Below are 15,966 nucleotides of genomic sequence, written 5' to 3'. Positions count from 1 at the left end.
CTCTGTTCGGATGTTTACTCACCACTTGAAAAGGACTTTTTTGGGAATCAGTACAGAAAGGACGTACATTGTGTTTTAATCAAGGATAGCACATTTGATTAGGGATCATTTTGTAAAGACTTTGGACATGCCAGTGCCAAATTTTGTTCACAGAAAAAGTGGAATAGGACCATCAGAGCTCACTCATGAGGGACTGTTGTATAGCCTTGTCAGTTTACTGCACTTTTCTTCAGCTCGGTGGTCCAGTGTTTAATCTCTCTGTTTCCCAACCCCCCTTTGCCTTGTTTGTTTTCAGTGTTTCCCTCACCTCAAATCGTGTATGCCTTTCATATCATTCCTTCAAAATCAACTTATTTTACATTGTCCTTGCTTCTGGTTCAACTTGAATGTATCATTTTATGTATTAAACAAGCTGGACCAGTAATATTTTACAAAGTTTTTTCTTTAGTCATATAACATTTCTTTTGAAGCCCTTTTCCTACTATGCAATATGCAGAGCTGTCCTAGTACAATCACATGTTGAACAAGAGAAAATTAAAACTGTGAATTTTGAATTTCTCTTTGAGAGCTGGTCTCTCAAGTCACCATTTACTTTCAAGGCCCCTTTTTGCACAGTCTTAACATTATCTTAGTACAATGCTGGTACAAATCTTGTTACAGTCAAGTTTAAATTTAGTTCAAATATAGACATAGTATTTCATCATGTTTCACATCAATAAACTGTACTGTACTCTGTTATCGACTTGATCTCATGATCTGCAACCTTATCCTGCAGCTTCCACTCCCAGGCTGTGCCTCTGCTCTCTGACGAGTCCTCTCCTCCCAGCGTTTCATCTGCTGCAAATGTCTCAGAGTTGCTTCTGTACTGTAGAGTTGCTGATGAGTTGTTGTGACTTAAATCATATAAGCTATGATGAAATTTAACTTTTTTTTTTTTACAGCTCCGCATTGTAACAATTGCACAGGCCTCAATGTGGACATCCATCTATCCTACAGTATCTAAAATGCCTGCTACTGCTATCAATGTTAGTGAGACTTTTCTGATGCCGTCTGTGGAGATTTGAAATGATGAAATTTGTTAAAAATACTATTAAGTAAAAAGTAGTGTTCCTTTCTTTTGAATGTTACAGATAACCTGTGACATGTTACAGTGTAATCTTTCTTGATCTTTCATATAAATAGCACGATTACTCAATAAACATGGTTATTCTGCACTCTACACAAGTAGTTTTGCCAAATGTGTCTTACCGGTATTCCATTTTTACATCTTAAGGGTTTCTGAGGTTAAAATGTAGCAAGTCCTTGTACTGTGAGAGGACAGTGTGTAAGTGAGAAAGTGTGTGTGGGTGTGCATGTGTGAGTGTGAATGCATATGTGTGCATGGGGGGGGGGGGGGATAGGGGTGTCGCTATGTACAGTATGTGTAAGGCTACACAAATTGAGTTTGAATTTAAAGTGAGCTAAAAGCAGAAGGCTCCCTTTCTTTGGCCAGGATGTGGTCCTCTGAAATACTGTAGTTTGTAGTTTTATCAGCAGCAGCCTCTGAGGAGCTGCAGCATTCTGCTGGTTGTACATGGGTGCTTCCTGCTGGTACACACAAGTTTGGTCATGCTCCGAGACATCTATGGATGTTTGTTTCTTGGTTAAACTGTTGGCTGGGTATCTTCCTCGACCTTCCTGCAGGGGGCAGTGTTCTTCCTTACCTGCAATCGACTCGAGATATCCTTTGTTAAACTTGAATTAGCCAAAGCACTGTATACACGCACTGTAAATTAACTCTAACAATGTTTCCGACATACATACACTACCATTCAAAAGTTTGGGGTCACTTAGAAATTTCCATTCTACTCCATTATAGACAATACCAGCTAAGATCAGTTGCATTGTTTTTTTTTTTAAATCAGGGCAGCAGTTTATGTTGTTACATAATTGCAAAAGGGTTCTCCAATGTTTTCTCAGTTAGCCTTTTTAAAATTATATCAGATTAGTAAATGTGCCTTTGGAACATTGGATGAATGGTTGCTGATAATGGGCAGTGAAGATATTGCATTAAAGATCAGCCATTTCTTTCTACAACATTAATGATGAAAACAAGGACATTTCTAAGTGACCCAAAACTTTTGAACGGCAGTGTATGTGTGTTTGAACAATTTAGTCAGACATAACAACAGAAAAGAAACAAGTTTGCGAAGATTTCTGAAATAGTGTTCAAACTTTGATTTTTTCAAGAAGTGGGATGGTGAGCGGAACCACTGCTTATTGATCATAAACCTGTGTGTTTTTATGTGAGTGTTTGTGTGGAAGGGGGCGTAAAACAATGTGGGACACTGTACAGTACAGGGCAGTCATTTCATGAAGGATGCGGCACAGCTCAGTGAAAAGGATTGCAACATCAAATTCCAATGTTCACTAACTACATTAGTCATGATGGTCAAGCAGCTGTCCCCAGCTCCCTTAACTGAAATTGCTCAGTGGGACTCTCATTTACAATCTAACCAGTGACATCAACTGTAAGGTTGCCATTTTATTATTGAATCAGGCTGTGCGTCATGCTGCATTTTTAAACACGCAAGTTTGGAGAGGTTGGGCGTTGCGCTTTCTTCGATAGACTGTAGGTGGCGCACCACTGAGTGCATAACTATACTTATTTGACAGACCCTAGGCAAAGAGTAGATGCTGCGCACCTAAGTTGGAGATAACTTGAAGAAGCCCACTCTTGTCACGTTTTATTTGAACTACGATGTGGACTCACTGCAAGACCTGACAATAGTAATATCAAGGTAAGAACATCTATTTTCATTCGTGTTCTTATCGGTTAGATTTCATTGCGTTGACAGTTTGTCCAGCGTAGGCTATTTTGGCAGAGCGTAGACAAAGTTTCTTCAATCAGAGGAATTGTGTACACAACAACAACTACAAGACGCACAGGATTTTTATTTTAAGATATGTTGAAGGCTATAGCAACGGTGAATACTACCTGATCCGTCTAGATCATATCAGAGGGTGTGCAACAGTCTGGAAGACAAACATTTTGAAATAATTTTGTCATAACATGTAACATATGCTTGTGCGTTATGACCTGAATGGAGTAGCCGAAGATAACGAAGAAGTTTAAATGTACGCAAGATAAGCTTATGTTTCTTTTTGTTTCCTCTCTGTAGTAGGCAGTCGTTTCCCACATAGTATAACATAGCTGTCATATATGCTGTAGCCAGTGACAGAGGCAGGGGCGTAGATTTGCGTGGGGACCGTGTGTCCACACCAATGGTAAATTACGACTGAAATGCCCCCACCAATATTCAGGTTGAAATGGGGGGGAAAGCGCTCATATGCGCTACACAAAGAGTTAAATCATTTCTCACGTCAGTGCTGCGGATCATCTCGTACAGATCTTGTAATGTGCAGTAGCCTATAAGGGTAAATCGCGCTGATTTGAAGTTACCTATAATAACTACCAGTGAGCTGCAGCATGCAGCGCTTCAGCTTTACTTCACTACAAGCACGAAGTGCGTCCAAATTCACCCATTCTTCTCTGTTGAACTCCTCGAGAAATAGGCTACTCATCACACATGTGTCACATGAAAGAACCTTTTCTCAGCTTTTAAACGGTGCTACTGTTTGCTGTGATAAACAGTTCGTGAGAAAAATAACTTCAAGAGATTTAATTATTCTCTGCGCCCATCTCCACATCCATTCGTCTCGGTGGAATATCGTAGGCCTACACACTCTTCACGGAGTTCACGCAACACATGACAAACCATATCTCAGAATAAACAGCAGACCTTACCGAACACAAAGGTGTAATGCATTCCCGTGTATAGTTAGCTGTTCCAGAGTAATCCGGTTTTGAAATAAATTATAGCAAAATTCAACATGGTCTTTTGGCTGCATTTCTTAAAACTGAGCTGTGCTTACATCAGCTAGATATCTGTAAATATTAGAATCAGAGAATATACAGGCAGCTCACGGTTAAGAGTTTGTCAATGTAGCCTTAATTTTTACAAAATGCTAAGCATGCATGTATTTAAGTTTCTTAAAACTGAGCTGTGCTTAAATGGGCATGATTTCATAACAGACCAAATGGAAAATAAATGTTAAATATAGCCTACATATCTGTAGCCTACATATTAAAATCAGATTATGTAGGCTACACAGTGTAGTTAGATTAAGTTGAACAGTAGCACATTTTAATCATGGATAGTAGTTGGACAGTAGCACATTTTAATCAGTTTATATATCTATAGTGGCTGGTGAAAGAGTTGAGTGTTTTTTGTTTGTTTGTTTTTTCGGGGGGGGGGGGTTAGTGGGTAGTGTCCCCACCAAAGCTCAGACCAAACCTACGCCCTTGGACAGAGGAATTAAAGTGTAGGCTAACAAGATCACACAGCAACACAAACACGTACAGTGTACATTTGGGCTCGTTTGATCCTTTACAATTATTTGTTCAGCTTAATCCGTTTTAATTCAGGTTTGTTTCTGAACAGCAGTTCATTTATTCAAGGGGGGATCAGGCTACCTTGTAACCCAACACAATGAGCGCAACTTGCTACGTTCCCAAAAAAATAGTTTTCAGTCGTGTTCTCTACAAACACCGATTATTCCCCGTCTAGTCTTGAGGCTGCCCTGTATGCGACCGACTTTAGTGGCCTAGTTGCGTTTTGTTCACCATGTTCAGTGCAGGATCAACGTTAGCTCTTGGCAGTGTGTCAACACAACCTTGGGTTAGGCTACTACACAGTGTGCTGTTAGTCTTGGGTTGATGGGTGGAATGTTGCGCTGCGTGTAGGGACCTGCTGGCGCGTGTGTGTGTGAGTGAAAGTGTCCTCTTGCTCTTACCAGTGGCAACCGCAACCACGTATTCACGTTTTCTCATCCCGTAGGACTACCAATTGACAGGATCGTACGCTAGAACGAAGAGAGAGAGACGTCACGACAGACATAAACTCTTGTCACCGCGTTAACTCAAGAGACCATCGTTATCAATGAGGACATTAGGCATGGCTGTGTTCAAGCAACAACGAGTGGAGGATTTTTATGAAATTGGAGAAGAACTTGGCAGGTGAGTAAACCCTATGTCATGTGCTTATAACTTGTTACATGGAAATACACCCTTAGAGGCTATACCTTCAAGTAGACATGTTTGTGTATGAGTGCTGTGCTTTCATAATGCTTATGTGTGTCCCTATGGGTCCAGTAGAGGAGCACGCATACAGTGTGTCCACTTGAACTTTGTGATGGGTAGGGTCAGAAAAGGGTGGGGAATTACAGGCATAGCTGAGATTGCAGACAGACTGTTTCTTTCCTTATGGAGACAGCTGTGTATGCATAGCACTGTAATTATGGACATATTTATGCACTGTAACACAGCTTTGGGATTAGAGTTGGGGTGTTCAGTTCTTCTCTGGTCTGGCTTTGCTTTTCTGTCCGACCTGCCCTTTTGTGCTTGTATTACCTCTAAAGAAGAGGTCAAATAGGGCACAGAGGATAAGCCGTCTTTGAACTCCTAGCTGATAAAAAGAAAAAAGCCAGCGGTTGGACTCTTTTGTCAGCGTCGAAGAATGGGATGGGTGTTGCCTGGCCTCTGCGTTCCCTCCTGACTCATGTTTTGCTCTGTAAGTTCCATTCCCCTAAAACACTGCCTCAACAGGCAGCCCAGACTCCCTCCCCTTCTGGGGCTTGTGATCCGGCCAGGGTAGGGGAGAGAGGGGAGGATGTTAGCCTGTGAGCGGTGCCTGGGAAGTGCCTGTTTGACCACTTGGAAGTTACAAATCTGTTGAGAGGGGGAAATGTAGGGCGTTTGACCTGGGGATGAGAACATGCTTCAGGAAAGGTGCGACTGTTTTTACAAGAGGAAGAACAGCCATCCAGAGCCAGGTGTCCGTTGCACTACCATGCGCTCTGGCTTTGGAGTTCATGCATACACACACACACACACACACACAGGTATGAGTTACACAGTCCTGGCTCTGAGTCCAGGTGCTCGGGGGGTTCTGATGGTGTCAGGTTTCCATAGGGCTTATTTATGTTCCGCTGTCTGTCATTGTCATGCAGTTTCTCTGGCACACCCAGGGCCGTGGGAAGTGAGTTTTGGTTGGGGGTGCTGTAGTCGGGGGGGGCGGGGGGGGGGGGGCTGTAGTCTGACGCTACACTAGTAAGGTAACAAAGTTGCTGTAGCCTTGCACCGAAATCGACGGTGAACACGTGAAATATAAAACTGTTGAACACCAACATTAATAAAACTTAATAATTATTGACGCTTCTGACATGGGTGTCAAAACAGGCTAAAGACCCTATCGCACAGCATATTAGACAGAACACATTGACTCAAAACATATGCATAACATAGGCCTACACAACGCAATATTCATAGGTTAGCCTACATTAAATTGATCCACATATCACAAATATAGCCTACAACAAATGCTGACATCATAAACACCCACACTCAGACAATGGAGGAATCAGACAATGCGCCTGGGACGGTGGTGGTGGTGGTGTGTGTGTGTGTGTGTGTGTCTGTGTGTAGTCACTTGAGTGACGAGGGCTCTCTCCTGATGTCACTCAAGACCTTTTGTTGTCTAATTGTTGTTGTTTGTTGTATTCTTACTCCTACTTATAAGCACTGCTCCATTGCTCAGTGGTGAAGTTCCCATAGATGTCAGCAAGCGCAGGTTTTACTTTTCTGTGGGGAGAAGTTTGACAGAGAAACGAAAGAGGAAATTCTCTCTCTCTCTATGATGTTCTGTACTACCATGACGATTTCATCACCCCATGAGAATAAAAAGGCAGGAATGGATGGAGTGACAGAGATACAGTTATAGAGAGATGGATAGATAGATAGAATGATAGAGACAGAATAATGGAGCGATGGATGCAGAGAGGGGACTGTATGGTCAGCTGCATGCATAACAGGGAGACGTGATCGAGAACCAGACGATAAGAAAATTACAGGGATATTTGAAAGAGAGAGAAGAAAAGATAGAAACCAACCTTAACATTCTTAGATGGAAACAGGGAGAGGGGGGGTGGAGAGAGAGAGAGAGAAAGGGAAAGGGAGAGAGGCAGAGAAAGTTAAAAAAAAATCATGATTGTGTACTTCTGCATCCTACTCAGAGATGACATGGTTCCGGTGGGGGTGTCAAAGGCATGTTTGTGGGTAACACGCGGGGGTGTTTTTGTGTGTGTGTGTGTGTGTGTGTGTGTGTGTGTGTGTGGAGGCAGAGAGAGAGAGATAAATAGAGACTGACTGATGTTATCTCATGAATCATCTGCTCTGACAGTCTGACAGTCTGGGCCCTTCCACACGTAGACGCTCTTTGGTTTAAACGCAGAGGTATTTGCTTCGTCTTGGCCGAGCGTCCAAACGAATCCTGTAAACGCACTGCCCGAAACCGCACTTTTTTGAAACCTGGTCCCAGAGTGGAAAAATCTGAAACCGTAGCCCTTTTGAATTCGTTTGGACAGCGAAACCGCACATCCTACTTGCGTATCGATGATGTCATCGCCATACCTCAGCTGCTCTGGACTTGACAATTATAGTATTGCCTAACAATACTAGTTTTCATACATAGGATAGATATCACAACTGATGCTGCACAGCGCCGATAGCTTATGACTTGGTGGACTGAACACTGTTTTTCCCGGTGTTTTTTTAATGCATTCTAGCTACTGTCAGTGACGCGAGAGAACTTAAGTTATTAGGGAAGTGCGGTGTAAGTTTAATTTGTGCGTAGTGCTGGTGTCATTCATTTATTTTACATGTCTTACAACATAAATAAATGCATTCATAGTGAAGTCAGATATGAGCATACAAAGACGCTCATGTTAAGCCTATAGATGCGCACTAAATGCGTCCCGTCATGACACGGGTGTGGGGCATGGCGTGTGGGAGGCTTGGGAGAGAGGGGAGTAGGGGGTTGGGGCAGAGCTGGAGGCTGTCCGCGTCGTGGGGGCTGAGCCAGGTCAACGGGCCTGGCCACATCCAAGTGAGCCGGTTTGAGGCGGTCAATGGAGAGTCGCTCCGGTTTGCCGCCCATGTCCACCACAAAATGTTTGTCTCCTGCCTCCAAAACACGGAATGGGCCCTCGTAGGGCGGGCGTAGCGGTCCTCTGTGGGCATCGTGGCGAATGAAAACATAGTCAGCCGTCTGAAGCCCAGTGGGAATGTGCGACTGAGGGAGGCCGTGACGGGAAGTAGGGACAGGTGCGAACAACCTCGCATTGTCCAATAGAGTTGACCGCTGGAGAGTAGCAGACCAAGGAACCGTGGTGCTAGGGACAAAATCCCCTGGGACCCGCAGCGGCTGTCCATAAACAAGTTCGGCGGATGAGGACTGTAAGTCCTCCTTTGGCGCGGTTCTGATGCCCAGCATCACCCACGGGAGTTTGTCGACCCAGTTGCTGTCTTTGAGGCTGGCACGCAGGGCAGCCTTCATTGACCTATGAAAACGTTCACAGAGTCCGTTAGCCTGCGGGTGATACGCAGTCGTGCGGTGGAGTTTCACCCCGAGGCTCTGTGCGACAGCATTCCACAGGTCAGACGTGAACTGCGCGCCTCGGTCAGAGGATATATCCGAAGGGGTGCCGAAACGAGCAACCCAGGTTCCGATAAAGGCCCGTGTCATCTCAACAGTTGCCACCGACGTCAGTGGCACAGCCTCAAGCCAGCGGGTGGTCCTGTCAACCATGGTTAACAGGTATGTGAAACCGTGAGAAGATGGCAGAGGGCCGACCAGATCTACATTCACATGGTCAAAACGTCTCTCTGGAACCGGGAACAACTCTAGCGGGGCTTTAGTGTGACGGTGTACTTTGGCCCGTTGGCACTCAACGCAGGTGTTAGTCCAGTCCCTAACGTCCTTCTTGAGGCCGTGCCAGACAAACTTTGCTGCAACCAGTCTCTGTGACGCTTTCGAACCTGGGTGGGAGAGACCATGGATGGCATCAAAAACTTGTTGTCTCCATCCTGTGGGAACTATTGGCCGAGGACTGCCTGTGGAGACGTCACACAGGAGCGTGGTGCCAGCATCTCCAAAAACCACGTCCTCGATCTGCAGCCCTGTAGTTGAGGTCCTCAGGAGTTGCACGTCCGGGTCTGTGGTCTGATCTGCTGACATGCGGTGGTAATCAAAGCCAAGATGGACTGCCCCCGCCACAGCCCGTGACAGGCAGTCCGCCACGTAGTTGTTCTTACCAGCAACATGTTGCAAGTCCGTAGTGAACTCTGAAATGTAGGACAGATGACGTTGCTGGCGGGCGGACCACGGCTCAGCCACCTTGGCCATGGCAAAAGTCAGTGGCTTGTGGTCCACAAAAGCAGTGAAGTGTCGACCTTCCAGCAGGGAACGAAAATGTCTGATGGCGAGGTAGAGACCCAGCAGCTCCCGGTCGAAAGTACTGTACTTACGCTCGCTGGGACGCAGCTGACGGCTAAAGAAAGCCAGCGGCTGCCAGGCCCCGCCTACCCACTGCTCGTAGACAGCACCGACAGCGTAGTCCGAGGCGTCCGAGGTGACGGCGATGGAGGCTGTTGAAGAAGGATGCGCCAGCATGGTGGCATTCGCCAGGGCTGCCTTAGTGGCAGCAAAAGCCTTGTCCCTGCTCTCTGACCAGTCCACAAGGTGCTTGGGCTTACCTTTCAAGGCCTCGTGCAAGGGCCGCATAAGCTGAGCAGCTCGAGGGATGAAGCGGTGGTAAAAATTCACCATGCCGAGGAACTCCTGCAGGGATTTGACAGTGAGCGGGCGTGGGAACTGTGTTACTGCCTCCACCTTTGATGGGAGAGGGACTGCACCGTCCTTAGTGACTCAATGATGGAGAGACCAAACTGGCACTTGGCGGGGTTGACAATTAGCCCGTGTTGGCTAAGTCGCTCAAAAAGGGTTCGGAGGTGCGCCAGGTGCTGAGACTTGGACGTGCTCGCTACGAGGATGTCATCCAAGTACACAAAAAGAAAAGGTAGCTCCCGTAGAACAGAGTCCATGAGGCGTTGAAAAGATTGGGCGGCGTTTTTAAGGCCGAATGGCATGCGCAGGAACTCAAAAAGACCAAATGGCGTGATCACGGCTGTTTTGGGAATGTCCAGTGGGTGCACCGGCACCTGATGATATCGCCGGACGAGGTCCACCTTGGAAAAAATCACCTTACCTGCCAGGTGAGCTGAAAAATCCTGTATGTTCGGGACTGGGTATCGGTCAGGTGTCGTTGCCTCATTAAGCCGCCGGTAGTCGCCACACGGGCGCCAGCCGCCGCCCGGTTTGGGGACGATGTGGAGGGGTGATGCCCACGGGCTGTCGGATCGACGGACTATACCCAGGCGTTCCATGTTTGCAAATTCAGCCTTTGCAACGGCAAGCTTGGTCGGGTCGAGGCGCCGAGCGCGGGCGTAGACGGGTGGACCAGTAGTGGCGAGATGGTGCTCCACACCATGCTTCACGGCGGATGCAGAGAAAGTGGGCTGAGTGAGCGCTGGGAACTCGGCAAGTAGACGGTGGAAGTCATCTGAGGCTGAGAGCATGCTAGACAGTCGTATGGAGTCAGTCCCGCTGAGCGTGCACGTATAAGAACAAAATGTGACGGCGTCAATCAAACGGCGGTTCTTTACATCTACCAACAGTCCCTGTGCACACAGAAAATCGGCTCCGAGGAGGGGAACGGCAACCTTTGCTGTAACAAAGTCCCAGCCAAACCGCTGTCCTCCGAAACACAATTCAACGTATCTCGTTCCATACGTGCAGATGGGGCTACCATTGGCAGCTTCCATAGGGGGGCCGTGGCTGTCAGTCACCATGTCCAAACGGGATGCAGGCAGGACGCTCCTCTGTGCTCCCGTGTCGCACAGGAAACGTCGTCCGGAGATGCTGTCACGGATGAAAAGCAGCCTGCCTACGCGGCCGACGCTCATGGCCACTACTGAGCGCCGGCCCTGGCATTTCCCGACCCGCCGAAACTGCATGGCGAACGACATTTGTTAGCCTTGGGTCCAAACTTGGCATGATAAAAACACAAGCCTGAAGACTGTTGGGGGCCAGAAGACTGCTGCCGACGAGAAGTGGTTGCAGCGATGAGTGTGGAGTCGTCCAGCGTCACAGGAGCGATGTGTGCGGGAAAAAGCGCGGCCACACAATGTCCCTGACTTGCCAGGAAGAATTTGTCAGCCTCTTCAGCCAGCCTCCGACAGTCAGTGATTGTGGTGTTGGCTAGTGCAGCCCTGACTTGGGAAGGCAGCTGACGCAGAAAAAGTTGGATAAAAAGAAAATCGGGTCTGTGCTCACCCAAGAGATCCAGCATACGGTCCATGAGCTCAGATGGTTTGCTGTCACCCAGTCCTTGAAGGGAGAAAAGCCTGCTTGCTCTCTCAGCGTCTGACAGTTCAAAAGTTTTCAACAGGTGGGCTTTGAGTGCTATATACTTCTCAGTTGCCGGAGGGTTTTTAAGAAGACTCACCACTCTGGATGCTGTTGAATTTCCGAGAGCCGACACAACGTAGTAGTACTTTGTTGTATCCGCGGTGATCTCACGCAACGCGAACTGCGCTTCAGTCTGGGCAAACCATGCCGACGCCGACGATTCCCAGAATTCGGGGAGTTTGAGGGTAACAGCGTTTGCGGTCATGGTCGTGTAGTGTCTCTGGATACGTCCAGCAGACTAACGTCGGGGTCACCAGTGTGGAAATTGCAGTAAATCGCAAGAGACAATTTCTCACGTTGAGCACACGAATGCGTGTGTCGTTTATTTAGATAGGAAAAAACACTGAAATCAAAAATGGCACTGTCCAGCAACAAAACAGGCATGGGGCTACACGTCATCACACATTCATAACATTTAAAGGGACCGCGATCCCTGAACAGTTATACTTACATGAAGTAACTACAGACAGAACAAAGTGCTGTGTTTAATATGAACGGTGTGTAGAACCACACTTAATAACAAAGGTGAATTATGCCGGTCACATTCACTACAAATGCACGATTTGATGCAAGCAAAAGTATCGACTGTTACTAACAAAGGTATTATAGCAATATTATAAATGTGGCGACGGAATGGCCTAACTTGGGTACGCCTAGCCTTTGCACTTGCGGTGATAACCAAAACTAATGTGAATCGCGGACTATCCTACAAACAAGTAAAGGAGATTATTTTTTACCTGCGTTAGCCAAATAAAGGACGGGACTGCACCCTTCACAAACCGTAAAAATGAAGTTTATTAGTTTTACAGTTGACTACAGTTGACAGTTCACTATAAGTCCACACAAACAATTCTGGTTTCCTTGCACTAGCCATTTCGTCTTAGCCGCAGATTTGGTCAATTTCTGTAAAGAAACAGTGGCACCTATAGGCCTGGGATATGAAGTAGCGTGTTGAGTCGTGTTGAGATGGATCCGTTTGGACGCAAATATTCTTGATACGGTTCCAGGGAAGACGGAGGAAAAAAAAGATCGGCTTGGTACGTGTGGACTAGGCCTGAGAGTGATGAGTAGGGCCCTCTTGTGAAAGTGGTTCCTAGAGGAGGAGGAGGGCAGGTGAAGACAGAGGGTTCCAAAAATGAGTGGAATTTCCCCAACTCACCAATCAGAGGCCAATCATGTCCAGTAGACGTGGTGGACGCTGCTGCTATTTTAGTGTCAGATTAATAGCTCATAGCTTATTTAAGTCATCTGGGGTGTCAGAATAGGGCTGGTGGTGTTTGAGAAACATGCAAACACACACACACACACACACACACACACACGTGTGGTACCCACAAACAGGTCTTCAACACCCCCACTGCAACATCACATAACACATAACACACACACACACACACATACTCACATGAAGCCACATGTGTTCTAAGTCAGATAGACTGTGACTTAGAGGGCTGCAGCAACCTTACATGTTTCTTCACCAATGTGTACTCAGGAAATGACGTGGTGCCCTTATAGATAGATAGATAGATAGATAGATAGATATACTTTATTGATCCCTATGGGAAATTCAAGACAATACAACCGAGTGGTGAAATGGCTGTTTGACACTGAGTCTGAACATAAATGTCACTAACTGCTTGGCTTAGAAAACAGCCCCATCAGATGCAATCAGACCCTGGCTTTCCATACCCGGTGGCGTAACTGCTCCCTCGTGGCCCTACAAGGGCTGGTTCAGGGCCTGAATCAGAGATCCCTGGATCACACAAAAGATATGTCCCCATCATCACTACCATCATCGGGTCACTCTCTCTTCAGCCCGTTAGCCAACAGGTGGGAGACGTGAGGAGTTCTTATGCAATGTGGCCAGCAAGGCAGTGACATGAGCCATGAGATGGCTTAACTGGCACTGGATGGGTGGGGGGTTGGAGAGAGGAGAAGAGTACAGCGAAGGGACTAGGACATGAGCTGGTCAGCAGTTCTTTTTGCTTTTAACACACACACACACACTCTCTCACACACACACACACACACACACACACACACACACACACACACACATAGAATGCATAGAATGTTTCGATTGAGCCATTTGTGTGTGTGTGTGTGTGTGTGTGTGTGTGTGTGTGTGTGTGTGTGTGTGTGTGTGTGTGTGTGTGTGTGTGTGTGTGTGTGTGTGTGTGTGTGTGTGTGTGTGTGTGTTGGGGTGTATGTATCAAGAAGATTGTTCTTTTGGCGTGCAGTAAGTATGCAGGAACTGAATGTGATAAAGGCTAGACCTCAGGTCTCGTTCGCTGAGGCGTTGCACCCTTGAATAGACAAGTGGTTAAAAACAAGGAAGTGAAGCAAAGAGATGCAAACGACTGATAGCTTAGACCCCAGCAAATACATCCAAGCATGTCATTTTACAGTTTCATCTTGTCTGCAGTCTCATTGCAGTCATGAAGATTCAAACACCTTTAGAGAACCTGTGTAAAGCTGGATTGTCCAAAAAAAAAGCTTTAATGAATAGGCTTAATCATAATACATCATGTTAAAATTGCCAGAGAACCTGTTTGACATGATGGCTGTGATGTTACTCAATAAAAAAGACAAAAAAGACAAAAGGTTGTGGAAATACAGGTTTCAAGATGAATTCCAAAGATACAAATGTGTGATGTTTGGTCGAGGCTACTACTCATGTCAGTAATGTGCTATAGAGAGGGACTGCCTAAATTTCTGAAATAGGAAGATGGTTATGGTAAAAAAACAAAACAAGCTGAAATAAGAACAGGAAATATTCCATACTTCAGAGTTCTCACGCAGTTCTATAAACTCAGGTTGTGTGCTTGAGACAAGATAAGCACACATACTCATAGGACATACTTCTGGCATGAATGACTGTGCAGGTAAATTGGTTTGGATGACGACGTCCGTTCAGTGGAGAACAAATATGCATCCGGACACGTACGCAAACAGCTGCACAGTCAGCTGCGTTAGCTTCCACACAGCATAAGAGGTCTGACACGTGGTGAGATGGCTGTTTTTGCACCAAGTCTTTGAGGAAGTCTGTGTTTATTTTTAGCAGAGAAAAATGAAGGGAACTCAATGTCTGTTCGGTAGGTATTCCTGAAGTTACCCCCCCCCCCCCCACGCTCACTGCCTGTTGTAGACTTCTGCTGTTTCCGCTGTAAACTAGTGCTGTATGTCTACAGCTATTCCACCAAATGTCAGATCAGGTGAAGCTCTCAGATAGAAGGATTTGGATTCTCAACTGGCTGAGGATATTTATCATCTTCCACATGCCTTGTTTAGAAACAGTAGCTATAAGTGAAGCTACTGTAAACAAAATATGATGTTGCAACATCTACACAGTATGCCGATAGCTGCCATGGAAACATCCAGTGGTGTGTGTGAGCCTGTCAATCAAGTTGCTAATCTGTCATAAATCATTCAATCATGTCATGTCTGCTCTGCAAATGGCAAATAGAGTGGCTGCTTTGGCGGCTAGTTCTGGTGGTAGGGCAGAAAACAAGGAAGAAAGGGAGGACACAATGACCCGATATACAGAACTTGTAAAGAGAAGAGAGAGAGAGAGACAGAGACATTGACATGGTCAACACCCTGGCCTGGATATTTGGAGCCAGTGTTTTTATCACCTGGTTAAAATGGATGGGCATTCCAGTCATAAGCCTCGATTTGCACCTCTTTAGTATGCAAACACCTCTGCCTGTCTTGTCTGATCTCTCATCTCACACACACACACTCACATTCACTCATGCACTCACTCTCTCTCTCACACACATACACACACACACACACACACGCACACACACACACACACACACACACACACACACACACACTATGATTATACTGTACACCCACCCTCCTACATGTCCACCTCTGCATATAGAGAGTCAAAAGAGTATATATACTTATACTATAGTGTATACACTTTTGATCCCGTGAGGGAGATTTGGTCTCTGCATTTATCCCAATCCGTGAATTAGTGAAACACACAGCACATGCACTCTTATCCACATGTCCACTGCACACTGAACTGAACTAACTTAATTAAACACACATGCTTGCTCTTTTTCACACACACACACACACACACACACACACACACACACACACACACACACACACACACACACACACACACAGACACATATACACACACACAACATGTACATATGAGAGTGAGGGATTTGTATTGGAGACACAGAGCTGTGTTATCATGAATTATCATTTATGAAACAGGCTTTGTCTCCCCAGTGGTTGGTTCCCCCAGGCTGGTGTCTGTGTGTGTGTGTGTGTGTGTGTGTGTGTGTGTGTGTGTGTGTGTGTGTGTGTGTGTGTGTGTGTGTGTGTGTGTGTGTGTGTGTGTGTGTGTGTGTGTGTGTGTGTGTGTGTCAGTGTGTGTGTATCCTGGGCTGGCGCCACAAAGCTCCATACACAGCCCCATAGCTAGGATAATAACCTGCAGCTGTCAGGAGTGGAAACTCAGTTGAGACCCCCAGGCACACAGGCTTAGGGTATTGACCACTACACACACACACACACACACACACAC

The 15,966-nt window shown here is 46.2% G+C and overlaps 1 protein-coding gene across 2 annotated transcripts in view; it reads left to right on the top strand.

Annotated features, from left to right (window-relative positions):
* The first annotated feature begins 2,656 nt into the window (after nt 1–2,656).
* Nucleotides 2,657–15,966, top strand: part of dapk2b (death-associated protein kinase 2b) — a 34,132-nt gene continuing 20,822 nt past the window's right edge. For both annotated transcript variants that reach the window (XM_076262956.1, XM_076262952.1), the window contains exons 1-2: nt 2,657–2,780; nt 4,881–5,059. In XM_076262956.1, the coding sequence (XP_076119071.1) occupies nt 4,983–5,059 (77 nt within the window). In that variant the 5' untranslated portion in view covers nt 2,657–2,780; nt 4,881–4,982. The remainder of the gene's footprint in view (nt 2,781–4,880; nt 5,060–15,966) is intronic.

This window comes from Alosa pseudoharengus, unplaced genomic scaffold (assembly GCF_046254945.1).
Source record: "Alosa pseudoharengus isolate Yale_2024_CS ecotype anadromous, Long Island Sound unplaced genomic scaffold, YU_APseudo_1.1 YU_APseudo_1.1_scf_10, whole genome shotgun sequence".
Taxonomy (NCBI): Eukaryota; Metazoa; Chordata; class Actinopteri; order Clupeiformes; family Clupeidae; genus Alosa; species Alosa pseudoharengus.
This window is presented reverse-complemented; position numbering and strand designations above follow the sequence as displayed.